Consider the following 15,893-nt stretch of genomic DNA (forward strand, 5'->3'; position numbering starts at 1 on the left):
TACATTTTCATCTAGAATGGAAAGGAGTGTTACCTACACTTGTGTGTATAGACACAATGAGTCTGAACATCTCCTGTGACCAGTGCTGTTTGCTCCAAGCTGACAGCCACTGGAAACTCAGCCACACTGCATGAAACAGCACAGTCCCAGGGAAAGTAGGAGGAACACTGAGAGTGTGAAACACTCCAGAAACTGCTCACTCTGTGTGCACAGCCATGAACTGCTGGATGCACACCCCACAACTGTGTGTGATGGTTGGAACATGGGGTTAGCACCTGAGGCAATGTAACTGCATGTGTCTCCATGTCATTAAGACTAGTGCTGACCTGCAATGAACCAATCATATAGAATAACGCAAACATAACAGCTGTGGTGACAAGAAATCACATCACGAAGCAATGTAGCCACACCACAGACAGAAGCACTGTTGTGTCACCTGCAGGGGTGCAAACACATTTTGTTGTCTTCAAGAACACAACAGTTTTGGGAGAACGCTAATACACCTAATATGCCCAGAGATGAGCATACATCAGGTGTCATGATACAGCCAAGTGGAATTATTCACTCATACGCTTTGCAAACGTACACAGGCAGCATAAGAAAATTAATGTATTTCCCTACAGGACAGTTAAGGGCTAGTCCTCTCTGCACTAGTACAACTACAGCACTGGTAAGGCATTGTCATCCTGCAGATGACAGCATAAGCATGCTGTATGTCCTGAAACAACACTTCGTGAAAACACACAATTCTCCATGCAGCACTGCAGTCATATTGACTTCACTCTCATGGCCAGGTGACAGTCTGTTGTTAGTCAACACAACACATCAGCTGCAGTAACAACTATGTGAATTGCAAGGACAGTACAGTACAGCCTGCACCCATGTACCAACAATTACCACATTGAAACAACCTTACTGCAAGCTATGATGCAGACATACCACCGGAAAATTCACAGCCACCTCTGTGAAGAGTGTAACACCCTTGAGTGTAATGGGACAGCATAGTGAGCAGTGATACACTTAATCTCATCATTAGTATCACAAACGCACAGTCTATAGTGATACAGTTACAAACATGATAACCACAGCCACACTGCCTGCAAATACATATTGATGCCACTGGCGATGACACAAAGTCACCTGAAATGTCACAACCACATCTCCCAAATTATATTATCATTGCCACTCTGAACAACACAAATGGGATCATATTTGCAGTGGCACACTCAGTTGCTGTGTATCTGCTCAAAAACTCAGACCTTCTCAAACACATTACACATCTCTCTGTGCTACTTTCCTCTTAAATAACTGAGTTCAAAATTTTCTTCAAGTCAGTGTCTAAAAACAACTTTCAGGACTGGGACTGCTGCAGATCTCCCTGCCTCACACTCTACCTGAAGGAGGCATTTCTACTTTCCCAGTAGGAAAATAAAATCATGGCCAGGTAGGAAAATCCCTAAGCTGAACACTGTCAAAACCCTGCCCTGCAGTCAGAGTCCTCCCATTTGGAGTGAGGGAAGGGAAAACCACCTATAACAAAAGCAATGCCTCTCAGTAGAGGGTGTTGTGGTAATAACAGAAAATTATGCGTGCAGCACCAAAGAGAAGTGCAGTGACACTGCCTATCCTACAGCTACAGGACTAACAGTGCAAATGCTCCTACTGCTAGCAGGCAGCACCCCGTTCTGCATAGCTCAACCCTATTTTGAAGAGTATGGTGAACCACCTACACTGATACAGCTAACAGTCTTTGGAAAACACCACCAGACTTGCCGAGATGTTGGTAACCCTTTACTGTCCCCCTGCACTGACACAGTCCTACATCGCATACTTCGATGTAAATCACTCTAGTCATCAAAATGACAGGTGAAGAAAGGAAAGGAGGAACTTCTGCCTTCTCAGGTTTGCTCCCCCATCTCCAGTGGGGATTCCTTTACTGCAGACAGCCTGAGTATTATTGCCATTTAGAGTAGCAATCACTCTGTCCCCTCCTCTCCCACAAACCTACTGCTGATATTAGCACTGATCATACTAACAAGCCTGTGGGTTTTATTACTACTGATACTAATAATACTGGACACATTACGTCTGCTCCCACCAATAACAGGCTGCGGATATGATCCCTGCTAATGCCAATAATACTGGGGGATATTATCTCAGCCATTGTCAGCACTGCAGATATTATTGCCAGTAATGCTGTCAAATACTACAGATATTGTCAGGGACCAAGATTAATAATGCTGAGAATGTTACAGCACCAGCCTCAATGGAAGACAAATCCGAAATGAGAATTTGGGTCTATAGAGGAAGTCTGTTTGTGGTCTGCTATGGAGAGAAAGAGCTATCTCTAATAAAAGTGGTTTTGTAAAGATCCCAAAAGTTTCACCCAGCTGGAGATGCTGCGATATGCAGGGAACAGTTTAAAATATTGTTTTTATATTATCTAATTATCCATCCATCCATCCATCCATCCATCCACCCATCCTTGCCTTTCTTCCCATCTCTCCCTTTTTCTCCTTATACAGTGCTCAGGACTACAGTATGAATGATAACTAATTTTTTGTTAGTGCCTCTGGGTCACCCCAATTCTCATCCCTTTAGTTATCAATCAGGGGGTTATGGAACAACTGAAATACTTGCATATTATTTTTCCCCTTTATCCTTCTACACTCATTGCTGCTCCTTAGTCTGAGAATGACTCTGCTGATCTTGGCCTGCCCTCACAGCATAGTACAACATGAGGATCATGAAGAGCCAGGAATTCCTGTTTCCAGCTGCATCTTGATACTGCAAGACCCTCAGTGGTCTTGGGAAAGTCATTACTTGCTGCAGGGCCACTTCTGCCTCTGGAAGATGGTGGGTGTAAGTGGTGGGGAAGGTCAGCGGGAAATTACAGCAACATTGTCAATGCCCATAGCTGCAAGAAATGGCACACACTGTGCAACACAAGTGGTGGTGAACTTTTTTAGCCAAATTTTTAAAAAATTGTAGGAGACTCTCTGCTTTGTCTAATCTGTCATGGAAGCCAGAAGGTTTACAATCACTGGTTGAAAACTGAAACAAAAGGAATACATGGTCTTAACAGGGCACATCCTGACCATCCTTCCTAGGCAGTCACCTCAGGAAGACACACTGAGTTTGGAGGAAAGACCTGTGATCTGACAGTTCCTTGACGTGACTAGTAGACACTCAGAGCTACCTCCCTGCTAGATCTCAATGCCGTAGTCTTCCCGTGCCACCCTTGCAGTTTCAGCCAGCACATTTGGTAGGTTGGGATTTCCCCTCTTCCCTCTAACTCCCTGTGAGGGACACACCTGGCTGTCAGCGTCCATCGCTGAGCCCACCTCATCCGTCTGGCTCCTTCTGTCCAACTCGGGAGTTCTGCTACATCATCTTGACACATAATTATCTCTCCTCTTCTTAATCATCTGTGCTACTGTCTAATGTAGGCACCAGCTGCAGCAAGGAGGACCTGGGGGAGGGGGTGTGCTCAGATAGAGGCTCCTCTGTCTTTCTCCCACCCTGTTCCCCCCAGCCACCACAGAGGTTGCTAACAAGGTTTTCAGAACCAGGGATTCAGGAGCAGCTTGGTACTTCCCCCCTTTCTGCTGAACTGCATTCCTCACAGAGGAATCCTTGCAGCAGAGCTGGTCCAACAGAGCGGAAAGAAAGAGAGAGCAGTGCTGCTTCTTCTGCCTCCTTTAGGGAAGAGCCAGCCCCAAAACACTGGGAAAGTAGATGTGCATTGGGAGCTCATAAGGGCTTTTCAGTGTGAGAATAAACCCTGCAGTTAAGAAACTGCAGCAAAACAGTGCTCAGAAGCTCTGGGAAATACTGAGAAGGTGTATGCATCCAGCATGAGCATGAAAGAAATACCTGCACTGGATTTCTTGCCAGACTTTCCTAATCTCCATCTCAGCTAGGAACTGTCAGAGCCCTCAGAGCTCAGGGGAGATTGCCCAGGAGTGAGTGCAGGTCACTGGCGGTGCACAACTTCCCCTTGGACCCTTCTAGCCTTAGGGACCCAACCCTGCAAAGTGATGATGTCCTTCAGCATTTCTTAAGGCCAGTGTAAGCCCAGATAACTCAACTTTTGTCTAGGGGCGTTCAGCAGCTGGCAGGGGGTCCCATGCGAGCTTTCTCTGGGACAGGAGCACCACATGTCCCTGCAGCAGATATCTGGGATGGCAGGATGAAGGCTGTTCTCTAAGGCAGTTGCAGCTGTGTCATGTAACTGCCTCCTAAAACTCTGACAGCTAAAGACAAGAAACATCTCCAGGATTGTCTGATACCTTTTTGATTCCTAGTGGGATATGTGGGCCCTTGGCCAACAGCAGGGAGTTGCAGAGTGTTGCTTGCCCTTCATAAATCAAATGTGGGATGAATTAAGGACAGACACAGAGTTGTTCTTACTGTCAATATATCATTGTGAAGTGTCACAGTCTTAGACGGCTGCTTGGTTGTTTCTGTGTTTAACTGCAGTGCTCAAAAAAAGCTCAGATTCTGAGGCTGGAAGTGACTGTGTGGCTGCATCTAAAGTGGGGTGATCTTTCCAGGTATTTGGAAAGAATACCCGCTACAGACAGATTGAACTGCTTCATTTCAAAATGAGATATGGAGGCACCATGTTGAGAGCTGGTGAACACCACACAGGACTGTATGAGAACAGAGGTTCACAAAAACCCCAAATAACTGCCAAGAGATTTGCACAACCATTAGAGAAACTTGTCACTCCATTTGACATCTCACTATTTCCTGTATATGTAACGATGGGAAATGCTGGAGGGGTTTGCAATGTTTGCAGTCTCTTATTACTGACATTTTTTGACTTTGAGGCATTGACTCAGCCCTTCCATTGCTACACTTTTCTCTGAGCTGGGCCCTGCTGCCATCTAGCTGGGAAATGGATCTTCCTCTGGGGCCTGATCCAGCTTCCAATGACATCAGCAAAAATTTTCCCATTTGCTTTAATAGGAGCTGCATTGGATCCTTGCCTCTAGTTTTACTTTGTATTAGGGAGAAAGGGGTCATGATGACTGTCTTTTTTTCTTGGGATTATTGTGTTTATTTGGATCAAAAACTTATAGATATGAACCTCACCAGAACCAATGCTGAGAAAATTACTAACAAAATCCCAGAATGCAGCATCTCTCTCAGAAGAGCTTTCTCCTCTCACCACATATCACAGAGAACCCTCACGTTCCCTTGTACCACACAGCCTTGTGGTTACAGCACCCGCAGCACACTGAGCCACCTGTACTGCTAAGAGGTTCCCCCCACACAACAGGCAACAGTGGAAAACAACATACTGAAGGCAGGTCTGAACTGAACAAACTGGTCAAGCACTACACTTAGAAAAATTCACCTCCTGGCCCTCAATTTTTGAATACATCAAATTAAAGGAGCAAGATTTAAGAAGAAAAGTTTACAAAGCCACCATAAGGCACCAAGACCTTACTCACCCCTCCTGACTCAGTCTGTCTAGACCTGAGACTTTAGCTTTTGGCTCATTTCGGGATTCACTTTGCCCTGAGTCCTTCCTAGCAGGTAGGAAGGAAAAGGATTAAGGTAGCTTAATCCTAATTCTTTAGAGCCCTAGTGAAGGTTTAGGTAACAACCTTAGGGCCACAGTACTCAGAAGACCTCCTGTTCTGCTTTCAGACTGTTGCAAGCATGGCAGTTCTGCTGTGGTAGATGCTACCCATTGAAAACTGGGCCCTTATGATCACCAGCTAATGTAGCTCATGGCACATCACAGGGCAGGAAATTGTTTGCAAGGGGAATGAAAGATAACTCCCACATTGCTGGTGCTTCTCCGAGATGGCATTTTGTTTGAGTGAGTCGGGGAAACCATGTTTACCCGCAGTTCAAAGTCCGGGCACCTGCTGGCACCTGGGGAGTTCAGTTCCAGCCGTTTCCAGCAGTGAATGAACTTGGGATCAGCTCCAGCAATGGAGACGGCTCTCTGCCTGCTGAGCAGATGTCTGGAGACGCAGCCTGTCATGAAAGGGCCTCGGAAGAAGAGCATTCCAAGCCAGCAGGGCAGTGGCGGGGAACTGGTCTCTGTTGCTAAAACTGATCTAGCCCCTGGAGCAGCTGCAAACCTTGGCCTGAAATTGGAGCCTGTACATGGGGACAAAGAATATAAAAGGGAGGATGAGCTTCTCCCCTCCCCCTACCTTCATCACGTTTCCTCTTCTCGCCATTCGACCGAGGAATCCCCAGGATCCCGTTAATGGAGTAAGAGCCCACTGGATCATTGGAGGCACTGGAGACGGGAGGGGATGCTGTGCTGGGCACTGGACAAAAGGAAAAGGGAAAAAGGGCCATGAGGAGAGCAGCACAGCACTCAGGGATCCCCCAGCTGAAAGCTATGCATGCCACCAGTCTCATAGGAAAGCCTGGGCACTAAGCAGACTTCCAGTCCCTCACACTGAATGACTCATACTCACTCTACTGCTAATGTTGCTGCATTCCAGCTTTGCTAGTCCATTCCTATACCGTAACTCCACAGCCTTCCAGTACAGGGCCATCAATAACAAGCGTTTTCCATCAAGAATCTAAACCTTGTTATATCCCAGTTCAGAGCAGGCTTTCCAGTATATGCCATGGTAACCGAGTGCAATGCTGCATAGGCCACATTCTCTAGTGACTTCCTAGTCTGTCTGTATTTTGCCAGATCATTTCCTCTTAACATTTTTCCACTAGGAGTGCACATGTTTTGTCTTAGCCAGACCAGCCTCTTATGTGTCCACCCAAAACACTCATTGAAAAATTACCTTCTCAGCATAGGTTAGAAGCACTTCAGTGTTGGGCCAGTAAATTCAGTTCCCTACTAGAACAAATGGTGAGTTGGTGATACATACTCCAACCCAGATTAATAAAAGTCTATTGTCTTCCTTTTGCACTGACCAGTGTCAACAGGCAGACTCCTCCTGCCACTCGGGCCTGTCCAAGATTGCTCATGAGTTTCCAGTATATCAAAAATGACAAGTCATCCAGATTAGAAATGATCACTTCATGATAATTGCAGCTTTACAGTATAGAACAAGTAGAGCTCTGCATCCAGTAGGCATGCCAATTATGTCCCAGCGTGTCCCAGTAATGGGGACAATATCGCAGTTCTCTTGTATGTCACTACCTGTCATTCAGCTCATAAAGCACTGATCTGAAGCAACCAACACCTCCAATACAGGTCTTCCAGGATGGAGCAGAACCTGTCAACACTATCTGATGTAGACCCACACTTCCCCATACATCCCAGAGCAATGAGAGACTCCAGTAGCAGCACTCACAATCACTATCCCAGATCAGCCAATGCATTCCCTAGACACTGCACTACTTCTCCAAGAAGAAATAATATCTGCCAACTCCATCTGTTGTGGTCAGTGATTCCCAGTCCAGTGAGCAAGTCCAGATTAAAAGGCCATCCAGAAATGCTCTTCCATACTGGCCCATTAATTCCACTGTGCTTCTGAACACAGTTCGTGTACAGGATTGTATCTGCCAGCTCAGTCCCATGTAGACCAGCACTTTCCAGTAAATCCTTGTATAACAGCTGGTTCTCAGTAACCATCAGTATCTAAGACAGTGTCATGAATATGTGACATTCAAGTGGCCACAAATAAGCCACTGTATTTCACAGTATGCCAGAATACTGCATGTTTTTTCTTGCTCTGAATTGTTACTGGATAAAACTATGCTAGCAACAGAAGACACAGCCCACAGAGTGAAAAGTACCTCATCACACATCTAGCACGGTACCTTTAAACACAATAGACTAGGAGACATTTGGGCACTTTATTACAGCCTCCATCTTCTGCTCACCTCGATAAACCCATCTCCCCCAGCAGAAAATGCATTTTCTCAGTGAAATACACCCATGGGATACCTGACTGCAGAGCTAGAACAATGAAGAACTCGGTTGTGAGGCATCATGACTATCTTACCCATGTCTGTGTATTACTAGCTCTAAGAAATGGACAAGTTCCAGCAAAGGGAGGGAAGAGAAATTGGGAGAGAGGGGAAAAGAGAGTCAGAGTAAGAAGGAGACAAAAGGTGGAGACCGGTGCTTAGACAGGATAGTGGTAAATACTTCTCTCTAGGGAGGCATAGGAGAGAGTGTGAATGTGAGATGGATGTTAAGGCAGAATCACTTTGGGCAAACCCCTACCTTGGGCCAGTTTCTCTGCCATGATTCCTTTCTCGGCAATTCAGCAAGGGAAATGAAGAACAGAAACCTCTGATTTCCATTGAGGTTTCTTCCCACCCATCCCCATCTCCCTTTTGCTCCGCCTAGCATCTGCTTGTCAGACTTTGTTCCCTCAACTAAGCTTCATCCTCATTTCCACTTGTCCTGTCACCACCCCTTAAGCCTTTCTTCTTACCGATAGTATGTCCTGGTGCAGTCACACCTGTCCCGCTCCCATCTGGTGTTGGGTGAAAAGGTTGCTGAACTTTGGTTCTGATGATCCTGGAAAAGAGCAAAACATGTTTAGAACTCAACTGCAACTTCTCTGTGCCTTTGCATACCCGCGATCCCAGCTATCAGAACCTGAAGGCCTGATCTGAGCTCTGGGTGCAGCAGAGCGGCTTCATTTGCCTTCTTGTGGTCCCAATTCTACTGCTTTAATGATCCAGTTGACAGGAAATTGTCCTTGCTCTGCTCTGTCATCTTTTCCCCAAACTTGGGTATTCACTGCATAACTGTGGTGCTCAGTGAATGAGCTAGGATCTCCTGTGTGTTAGCAACTGCATTAGCATTTATGATCTGATCTGCTAGCATGATCACAAGGCAGTCTTTGCAACTGATAGAAGCCACTGTTGTATTTACAAATGATGTAGATTTAATTTTGTTGTGTACCTAAAAAATACCTTTCTGGCATAGAACTGAATGCTTTGAACTGACGAAGGCTTGACCAAAGCCCTTGCCCTTCATAAATGAGAAGGTGGGAGCAGAAGGCATCTGTAGGAAGTAGTAATGGGATATAGATCACCAGGAAAAAGAAGGTCAGGTAAATTGGGCAAAAATCAGTGTTCATCAGGTGGTGAATGAACACAGCATGGGAATTCAAAAAGATGTCTCAATGAATGCCACAGAGCTCATAATGCAGCTCAGAATGAAAATAAACTGAACTGTAATTGTCCGTGCTCCATTTCTTGTTACATGAAATCTTTCACCTCTAGGTCACTGGCTTAAATCCAGATGAGGTCAATGGTGAAAGAAAATCACTAGCACCTAGTACTTGACTGGCAAGGTCCCTGCCTACTGGCAGATGCTGGGTATCTGTGACTCAGGAACGACTGTGTCACCAAGGAACTTGACAAATAAGCCATGACCTATGCAGGCCATGGAGACCAAATTCCTTTCTGAGATTAAAATGAGCCTCTCCAATTAGGGTGAAGGCTGCAGATGCTCTTCAGCCTGAGTTTCTGGAACTCTCAGCCCTGCATTATTTTAGCTTTAGCTTCTTCCCAAAAATCTCTTCAGAAAGTGAAAGCAAATAACACCTTCTCCCTGACCATCTGAGAGCTTCCCTTAGTCGTTCTAAAGAATAAATTGGCAAAACTTCAAAAAGCAAACGTGGGTGGTAGTGGGCAGTATGGCATGGATAGAGATAGGTAGAGACATTGAGAAGGCATTTTTGAAAAAGCACCACTCCTGAGAGTGAAACCTTCTTAGGAAAAGAAAGGTATTTCAGAGCATATCAACTCAACATGTTAGTAAACTCCAATACACACATGATGGAGCCTGGGCAGTAGCTGGAGTGGCAGAGAGGCTGCCTGGGACTTAGCTGGAGACAGGGAATGTCAAGGTTCTAGCTCGGGGTGGAGATCCAGATCTTAACCCTATATAGGTCAGTGGTACCAGGGGGCCTAATCTATAGCTGCTGAGGTCCTATACAGAAGGTCAGATTCTGAGCTCATACTGATTTGCACTAGCTGAGGAACTGATCTGAGAAGTCTGTGCTAGGGCAAATAATACAACTTTTTTCTTCTTTTCTGGTTTTTTCTGTTCTTTTCTCTTCTCTCACATTCCCCCCTAAAACCCCCTGAAGTGCCACTCTGGTTGTGTGAGTTTATTGATTTCCCCCAGCCCAGAGAAACAGAAAGAGGGGATGGGGTACAGGCAAAGGGATGGAAATAGAAAGCTATAAATTATTTGTGACAGGAAAGCAATAGTGCCAGAGTGCTGAGCACAAGTCCCGTGTCACTATTAGATTCCTTTTAGCCTGATGACACTGTAAAAGAGGTTAAGTGTCTGATGGAATCGTACACCTTGGGGGCAGGGGCAGTCCAGGAGCAGAACAAGCCACAGAGAGCGGGTATATCAATTCTCCAGGCCAATAATATTCCCCTCATTGATCGCAACACAAAGTTCAAAAATCTCATTATAGCCAGGCAGACCTGGAACTTTTTAAAAATCAATAGAGTGATATAATGTATGTATACTTTGTATAAATGTATCTATCCATCCATCCATCCATCCATCCGTCTATCCAAAATCTGCCTGAGGGTGTCTAAGTTAACCTACACATTATACTGTGTTATGTTCTATTGTAGTGTAGCATAGTGAATGGATTAGAAGATTTCCCCTGCAGCCTTAGATGACATATTATAAAACGTCCTGTTAGCACTGAGGTGACATCAGACAGTTCCATTCATACTGAGATATGACATCAGATTCGCCATTTGTACTGAGAGGTAGCATAAGACAGCTCAGCTTCTACTGAGGGGAACAATAAGATGAGCCTAATTATACTGAGATGGCCGATCAGGCTGTGCTGAATCATGCTGCATGGAAATTGCAAAGTTTTGAAAAGCCATTTAGAGTAAAAACAGCCTGTGAAATGATGGTAGTATAAAATGCCTGTCCATAATGCTTCAAAAACCCAAGCAGAGGATGAAGAGGAAGGTTCAATTTCCTTCCCCGTTCAGTTCGTGGTCTCTTGGCTGAGAATGCCAGTTAGTGCCAGCCATGACTGTGTTTACTGAGATGTGTCCATTAGGAACTGGAATGAGCCTCACCAGCTCATTTCACCGAGTAGCCGTCAGCTGGTAATGATTTTCGGTCACTACCAACCAGGGCCAGATTTCAGCTAGTGACCCAGAGGTGAAAGGCTGCGTTCAAAAATGTTCCCCTCCTGAGAATGAAACTGGTTTTATGTCAAGAGAAAGTGTCTGGAAACAGTGAGAAAAGGCGAGCAGTTCCAGTTGTGCAACCTCAAGTGGTTCAGGTCAAATAATTCTTGGCATCAAATCCACAGCGAATCTAATAAGGTCTCAGGTAGAAGGTATTTCCTAACCTAAAAGAAGAGGTGGGTCATGAAGAGGCTCTCCCCAGAAGTGCTCCTTTGCCCTACAGTCACAACCGAACTCTAGTGTTGTAAGGAAAGAGGAGAAATTTCAGGACCCTAACGCTCAGTACAGAATACAGCAGTGCATCCCCCTGGGTCGATTCATTTAGGGACAGTGATAAACAGCAGGATAGCTGGGCATTGCTGCTGCTGCTTTAAGAGACTTCAAGTGAGTCTGTCCTACACAAGACCACCTAATGAAACAGCAGATGAAAGATAAATAGAGCTGACCTCATCCTGTAGCAACAGATGCAGCATAATAATGCTGTCTTTAAACTTCAGGATTGCCGAAAGCTTCTCACCCTTACCAGAGGTTGAAATACGCACTAAGCCAGCTCTGCTGCCTCAAACCTAGGATTTCTGGATTACTGCTGAGTAAGAGGGAGCAAAACCTTGATCACCTCTTGGTGCCTTTGATGGCTCATCCTTGCCTCTAGACACTGGAGAAAGACAAGCCTTTTTGCAGAACATTTCCTCAGCCCTTCCCAAAAGCAGAAGGGACACAAATCCTGGCAAACCAGTCAGTAGTGCTCATTTCTTGAAGTAAATGCCGGTATTTTCAAACATCTTTCTTTTCTCCAAAAGAAATTGTCACTTTGGGCTACGTTCATCCCTGCTCTAATTCCATCACAGTCAGTGACTCCAATAACAGCATTTGTGTTTAATTAGGGGCATAAACTGGTACTTACTTAAATTCCCATTTTTCATTTTCCAGTCAGAGGTTTTTGCACAAGTTGTCTACTTTGAGTTTCAGAGAATATACACAGATTTAATACATAACCTTCTGAAGTTTCAGCAACAGGACATTTATAGATCTTTGATTGCAGTAAAGCAACTGAACTTCATTTCACAATCTAAATTTAATATGTGATATTATCTTAAGTAATGGCTTATAATGTCATTACAGTACATAGCATCATGCTGTGAATTATACATCCATTCCTGGAATTCATGAGTTACCATAGCTGACTTGTAGTAACTCTTTCTAGAGTTAATACTGCATACAGCTCCAGCTGAAACCAACTGCCTGTTTCCAAATGCCTTTGACTTTCGTAAACGTTCAGCATTAGATCATGAATTTCCAATGTTTGATTTCTATTTTGTTATTTTCAGAAGTTTTAATGCAATTCCTTTTGCTGATTCTGAATACAGATGGACAGACAAAAATCATCTCTCCCAATATGACAGTTGTAACAAGCTCTAATCAAATTTGGTCAAGAATGTAGAAAGAAATATTACAAGTTAAAATTAGGTGAGCCATAGTCCTTTCTGAGAAGCAGAACTTTCTTTCACTTCTTGTAAATAAGCAAGTGAAAAATCACTTCTAAAGCTGTGCAGAAATTATTTGCTAAAAGAATGACAGATCATAGGAAACATCCCTCGCTTCTCTGGTATTTCTATCTAAACACTCTTACAGCCTGACATACTCTGTGGTTTCTCTTTTCTCTTACCGTTTCTGGCAGAGTCTTTAGATAGTATCTCAAATAAAAAAGTCATACTAGGGCTGATTAGAGGGAGATGAGGTAGGTCTGGTTCATCTGGAGTCCCAATCTAGCAATTGTTTTAATCCTGGAAGAACCAAGTGAAGTTGCACTAAGGGGAAGCGTGGTGTGTCCTGCTGCCCCAAGGAGACCCAGACAGATTTCAGAAAGCACTGGTATCCTCACTTTGATCATATTCCTTTGTTATGGATTATTTTTCAGAGTGGAAGGATACACTCAGCAGAGCACCAAACTCCTTGTAATTGTTTTTGAGTATTCATATTTTAAATGATTCATATTAGAAGCACATTACAAGACCCCAGGGTGTGCATTACTGGGCAATTAAAGCAGTTCTTGGAAGGCTAACATTACGAAGCTTCAGCCTTTTCTCTGCAGTGTGTCCAAGGGAGGCTGTGATGGCCAAGGAACACACACCCTGCTGTGCCACACTGCTTAATTAGTGCAGGGCTGTGCTGCTGAGCCACAGGCTGCACCGGTGGGAGAGACAAGGCAGCCTGTAGGGGACTTGGTACAGGCCTAAGTGAGACAGTGATGCCTTCTCTGCATCAGATTGCTTCCTACAAAGGGGCTCATGACCATCCCAGGGATGCTAGTGGAAAAGCATGCCTGAGGAAAAGAGGGAGAACATGGGATGGGAAGAGGCAGCTTTGGGCTCCTTGGTGACAGCCCCCATGGAGCCAACAATATCCCACCTGCAGATTGGTGCTGCACAGCCATAAAGAGCTCTGAACATGGCTTTGGTTCAAATAAGAGAGAGTGTTATGTTCCTGTGCATGGGTTGAGACACAGCTGAATTCACATCTGATCAAAAGAAAGGGGAGGAAAAAAAGTCTTGTTTGCACAAAGTTCAAAATGGAGAGCAAGCTTCATAACATGGTGAGGAAGAACAACCATGGGATTTGGGGGGTGAAGGAAGGGAAATAGAAAATCTGATACTTAGAGTCTAATCCGATTTAGGGAAAGGGCTTCAGTTCCTTGCTCTGTCATGGACCTCTCATCAAGACTTTGGACAAATGGCATTTCTCTCTGTGCTCTGTTTCCTGCCTGAAGTGTGAAGATAGGAGCATTGCTGTGCCACCTGGGGCACAGTGAGGACAGCTGGAAGGAGGAGTGAAGGGTTCAGACTCTCTAATAACAGGGGCCAAGTAAGTGCTTCAGCGAGCTGTAGCACAGTATTGGCTTCGTTCCCCTGCTTGAAGCAGAAGTGACATGTACCCTGCTGACAGTGGCTGTACGTGAAGGGAAGGGAGGTAGGAAAAGGCAACAGGAGCTGTATTTCAGCTGCAGTGGCTTTGGGGGTCACATTTGAATTTGCAGCAGCAGATGTAGTTGGGAAGATCAGAGCTGCAGTTGCCCCCCAAAAGCCACAACATAATTTCCGTTAGGATGGCGGGGGGCAGTAGCTTCTCCTGCTGCTCTCAAAATCTTCTGCAACACTTGCAACCCTCAGAACAACAGCTGATGTTGGCAGGAGCAGCAGACTCAGCTTCCTTGCTAGCTGGCCTGAGGCTCTGGCACTCCCTGCCAAGACAGCAGAATGCCTTCAAACCCTGCCATATTCAGGGGCCACAAGCAATATTCACACATTCAAACTCTCCCCTGTCATGAAAATTGCATTTCTTTCTCCCTACCTTTTGGAAAGGGAGGGAGAAGAAAGGTGATCATGTACTACATTAGTATATAAGCACAAGTATGACAGATTAATTAGATCGATTAGATAAATAGATGGATAGTCCTAAAAGGTGCCCAAAGAGGGTTTATCTATTTTCCTGAAGCTTCCAAATAGATGAGAGATGCCTTACATGTCTCAAAACACAATCCCAGCCCTCCCTGAAAAAATTTGATTCCTTGTCTGCTATTAATCTGTGTAGGTCCTTCAACTTCATTGGAGCTACACTGACATCATGCCTGAAGACATGAGGAAAAAAGTGCCACTTTGTTCCAGGTTAGCCTGCTCACCTCAAACACAAGAGAAAGCCCAACCCTGCCCTTTTCTCCCATCGCATTTCTTGGCTGCACTCTGAGGAGAGGCAGAATTCACAGCAGCAGTTTTACTATCTGAAGGGCTTAGAGAGGAGCTAGGGTTTTTTTGTTGTTTTAAATCAGTGACCCATGATGACACCATATGGTTTTATTTCATTTAATTTGAGCAGAGCATTAACGTTCAGCTTCTAGCAGATCTCTGCCCATTCCAGTTCTGCTGTGCTACATGGTACAAGACCAGACTTAAGGAAGAGGGGTGGAAGGAAAGAAAGGTGAAGATGCCTGCCTTCTGGGAGGGGGCAGATCTGCCAGGCAGCAGGTTGGCCTGCCAACTCATTCTGCTGAGCAGTAACACACAACTTCATTCCACTAGTACTGATGGGGTTGACAGCGATCAGCCCCATGTGTATAGGTTGCCTAGCCTGACCTCCCTGAATAAATTGCTGCATTAGGCTTTAAGAAACATTTTCCCATTCATCCAAGTGGATTTGTGTTAGGGTGCAAAACCCACCTGGGAAACAGAAGGTGTGCTTGAATGGTTGCTGTGTTGTGCAAAGCTGTGGCTCAGAGCCATCAGAACCCAGGCTGACTGGCTTAAAGCTGGCTAAAGTATATCTACATGAGCTGCAGTCAAGCAGTGACTGCAGCATAGAAATGTCCTCAGGCAGGTGTTTCTACTTTTATTACACTCAGTTCACATTTGGAAGGCTTTCTTTGCAGTCAGGAAAGCCAGAAATTCATTAAAATCCAAACATCTAGAAGATGTCATACAGTTTACAAAATATTGGAAGCAAACATGATCCTGGGTGTAGATGTTTGACATCCTGGTTTTAAGGTCAGTTAAGGAAATCTTTAGAAACACAGGCCAGGGAGGAACCACCTGCGTCATCAAATCCAAATTCTAATATCATAGGCAACCATGGAGCAGGCATTCAACTCACAGCACCCATGAAACTATCCATCCCAGCAGCTACAGACCTACCATTCCCCCTCAACAAACTCATAATCTCTGCAACAAAAGACCAAAAGCTTCAAAAATGACATGCCACAG

At 44.9% G+C, this 15,893-nt stretch overlaps 1 protein-coding gene across 9 annotated transcripts in view; it reads right to left on the reverse strand.

Moving 5' to 3' along the window:
- PAX2 (paired box 2) overlaps positions 1-15,893 on the reverse strand; it is an 85,112-nt gene that overhangs the window by 42,024 nt on the left and 27,195 nt on the right. For 7 of the 9 annotated variants that reach the window (XM_074830783.1, XM_074830778.1, XM_074830785.1 and 4 more), the window contains exons 4-5: positions 8,388-8,473; positions 6,180-6,299 (exon numbers count right to left, since the gene is read on the reverse strand). In XM_074830783.1, coding sequence (XP_074686884.1) covers positions 6,180-6,299; positions 8,388-8,473 — 206 coding nt within the window. The remainder of the gene's footprint in view (positions 1-6,179; positions 6,300-8,387; positions 8,474-15,893) is intronic. The other 2 variants (XM_074830784.1, XM_074830780.1) reach the window with 1 other exon arrangement.

Source organism: Strix aluco, chromosome 7, assembly GCF_031877795.1.
Source record: "Strix aluco isolate bStrAlu1 chromosome 7, bStrAlu1.hap1, whole genome shotgun sequence".
NCBI lineage: Eukaryota > Metazoa > Chordata > Aves > Strigiformes > Strigidae > Strix > Strix aluco.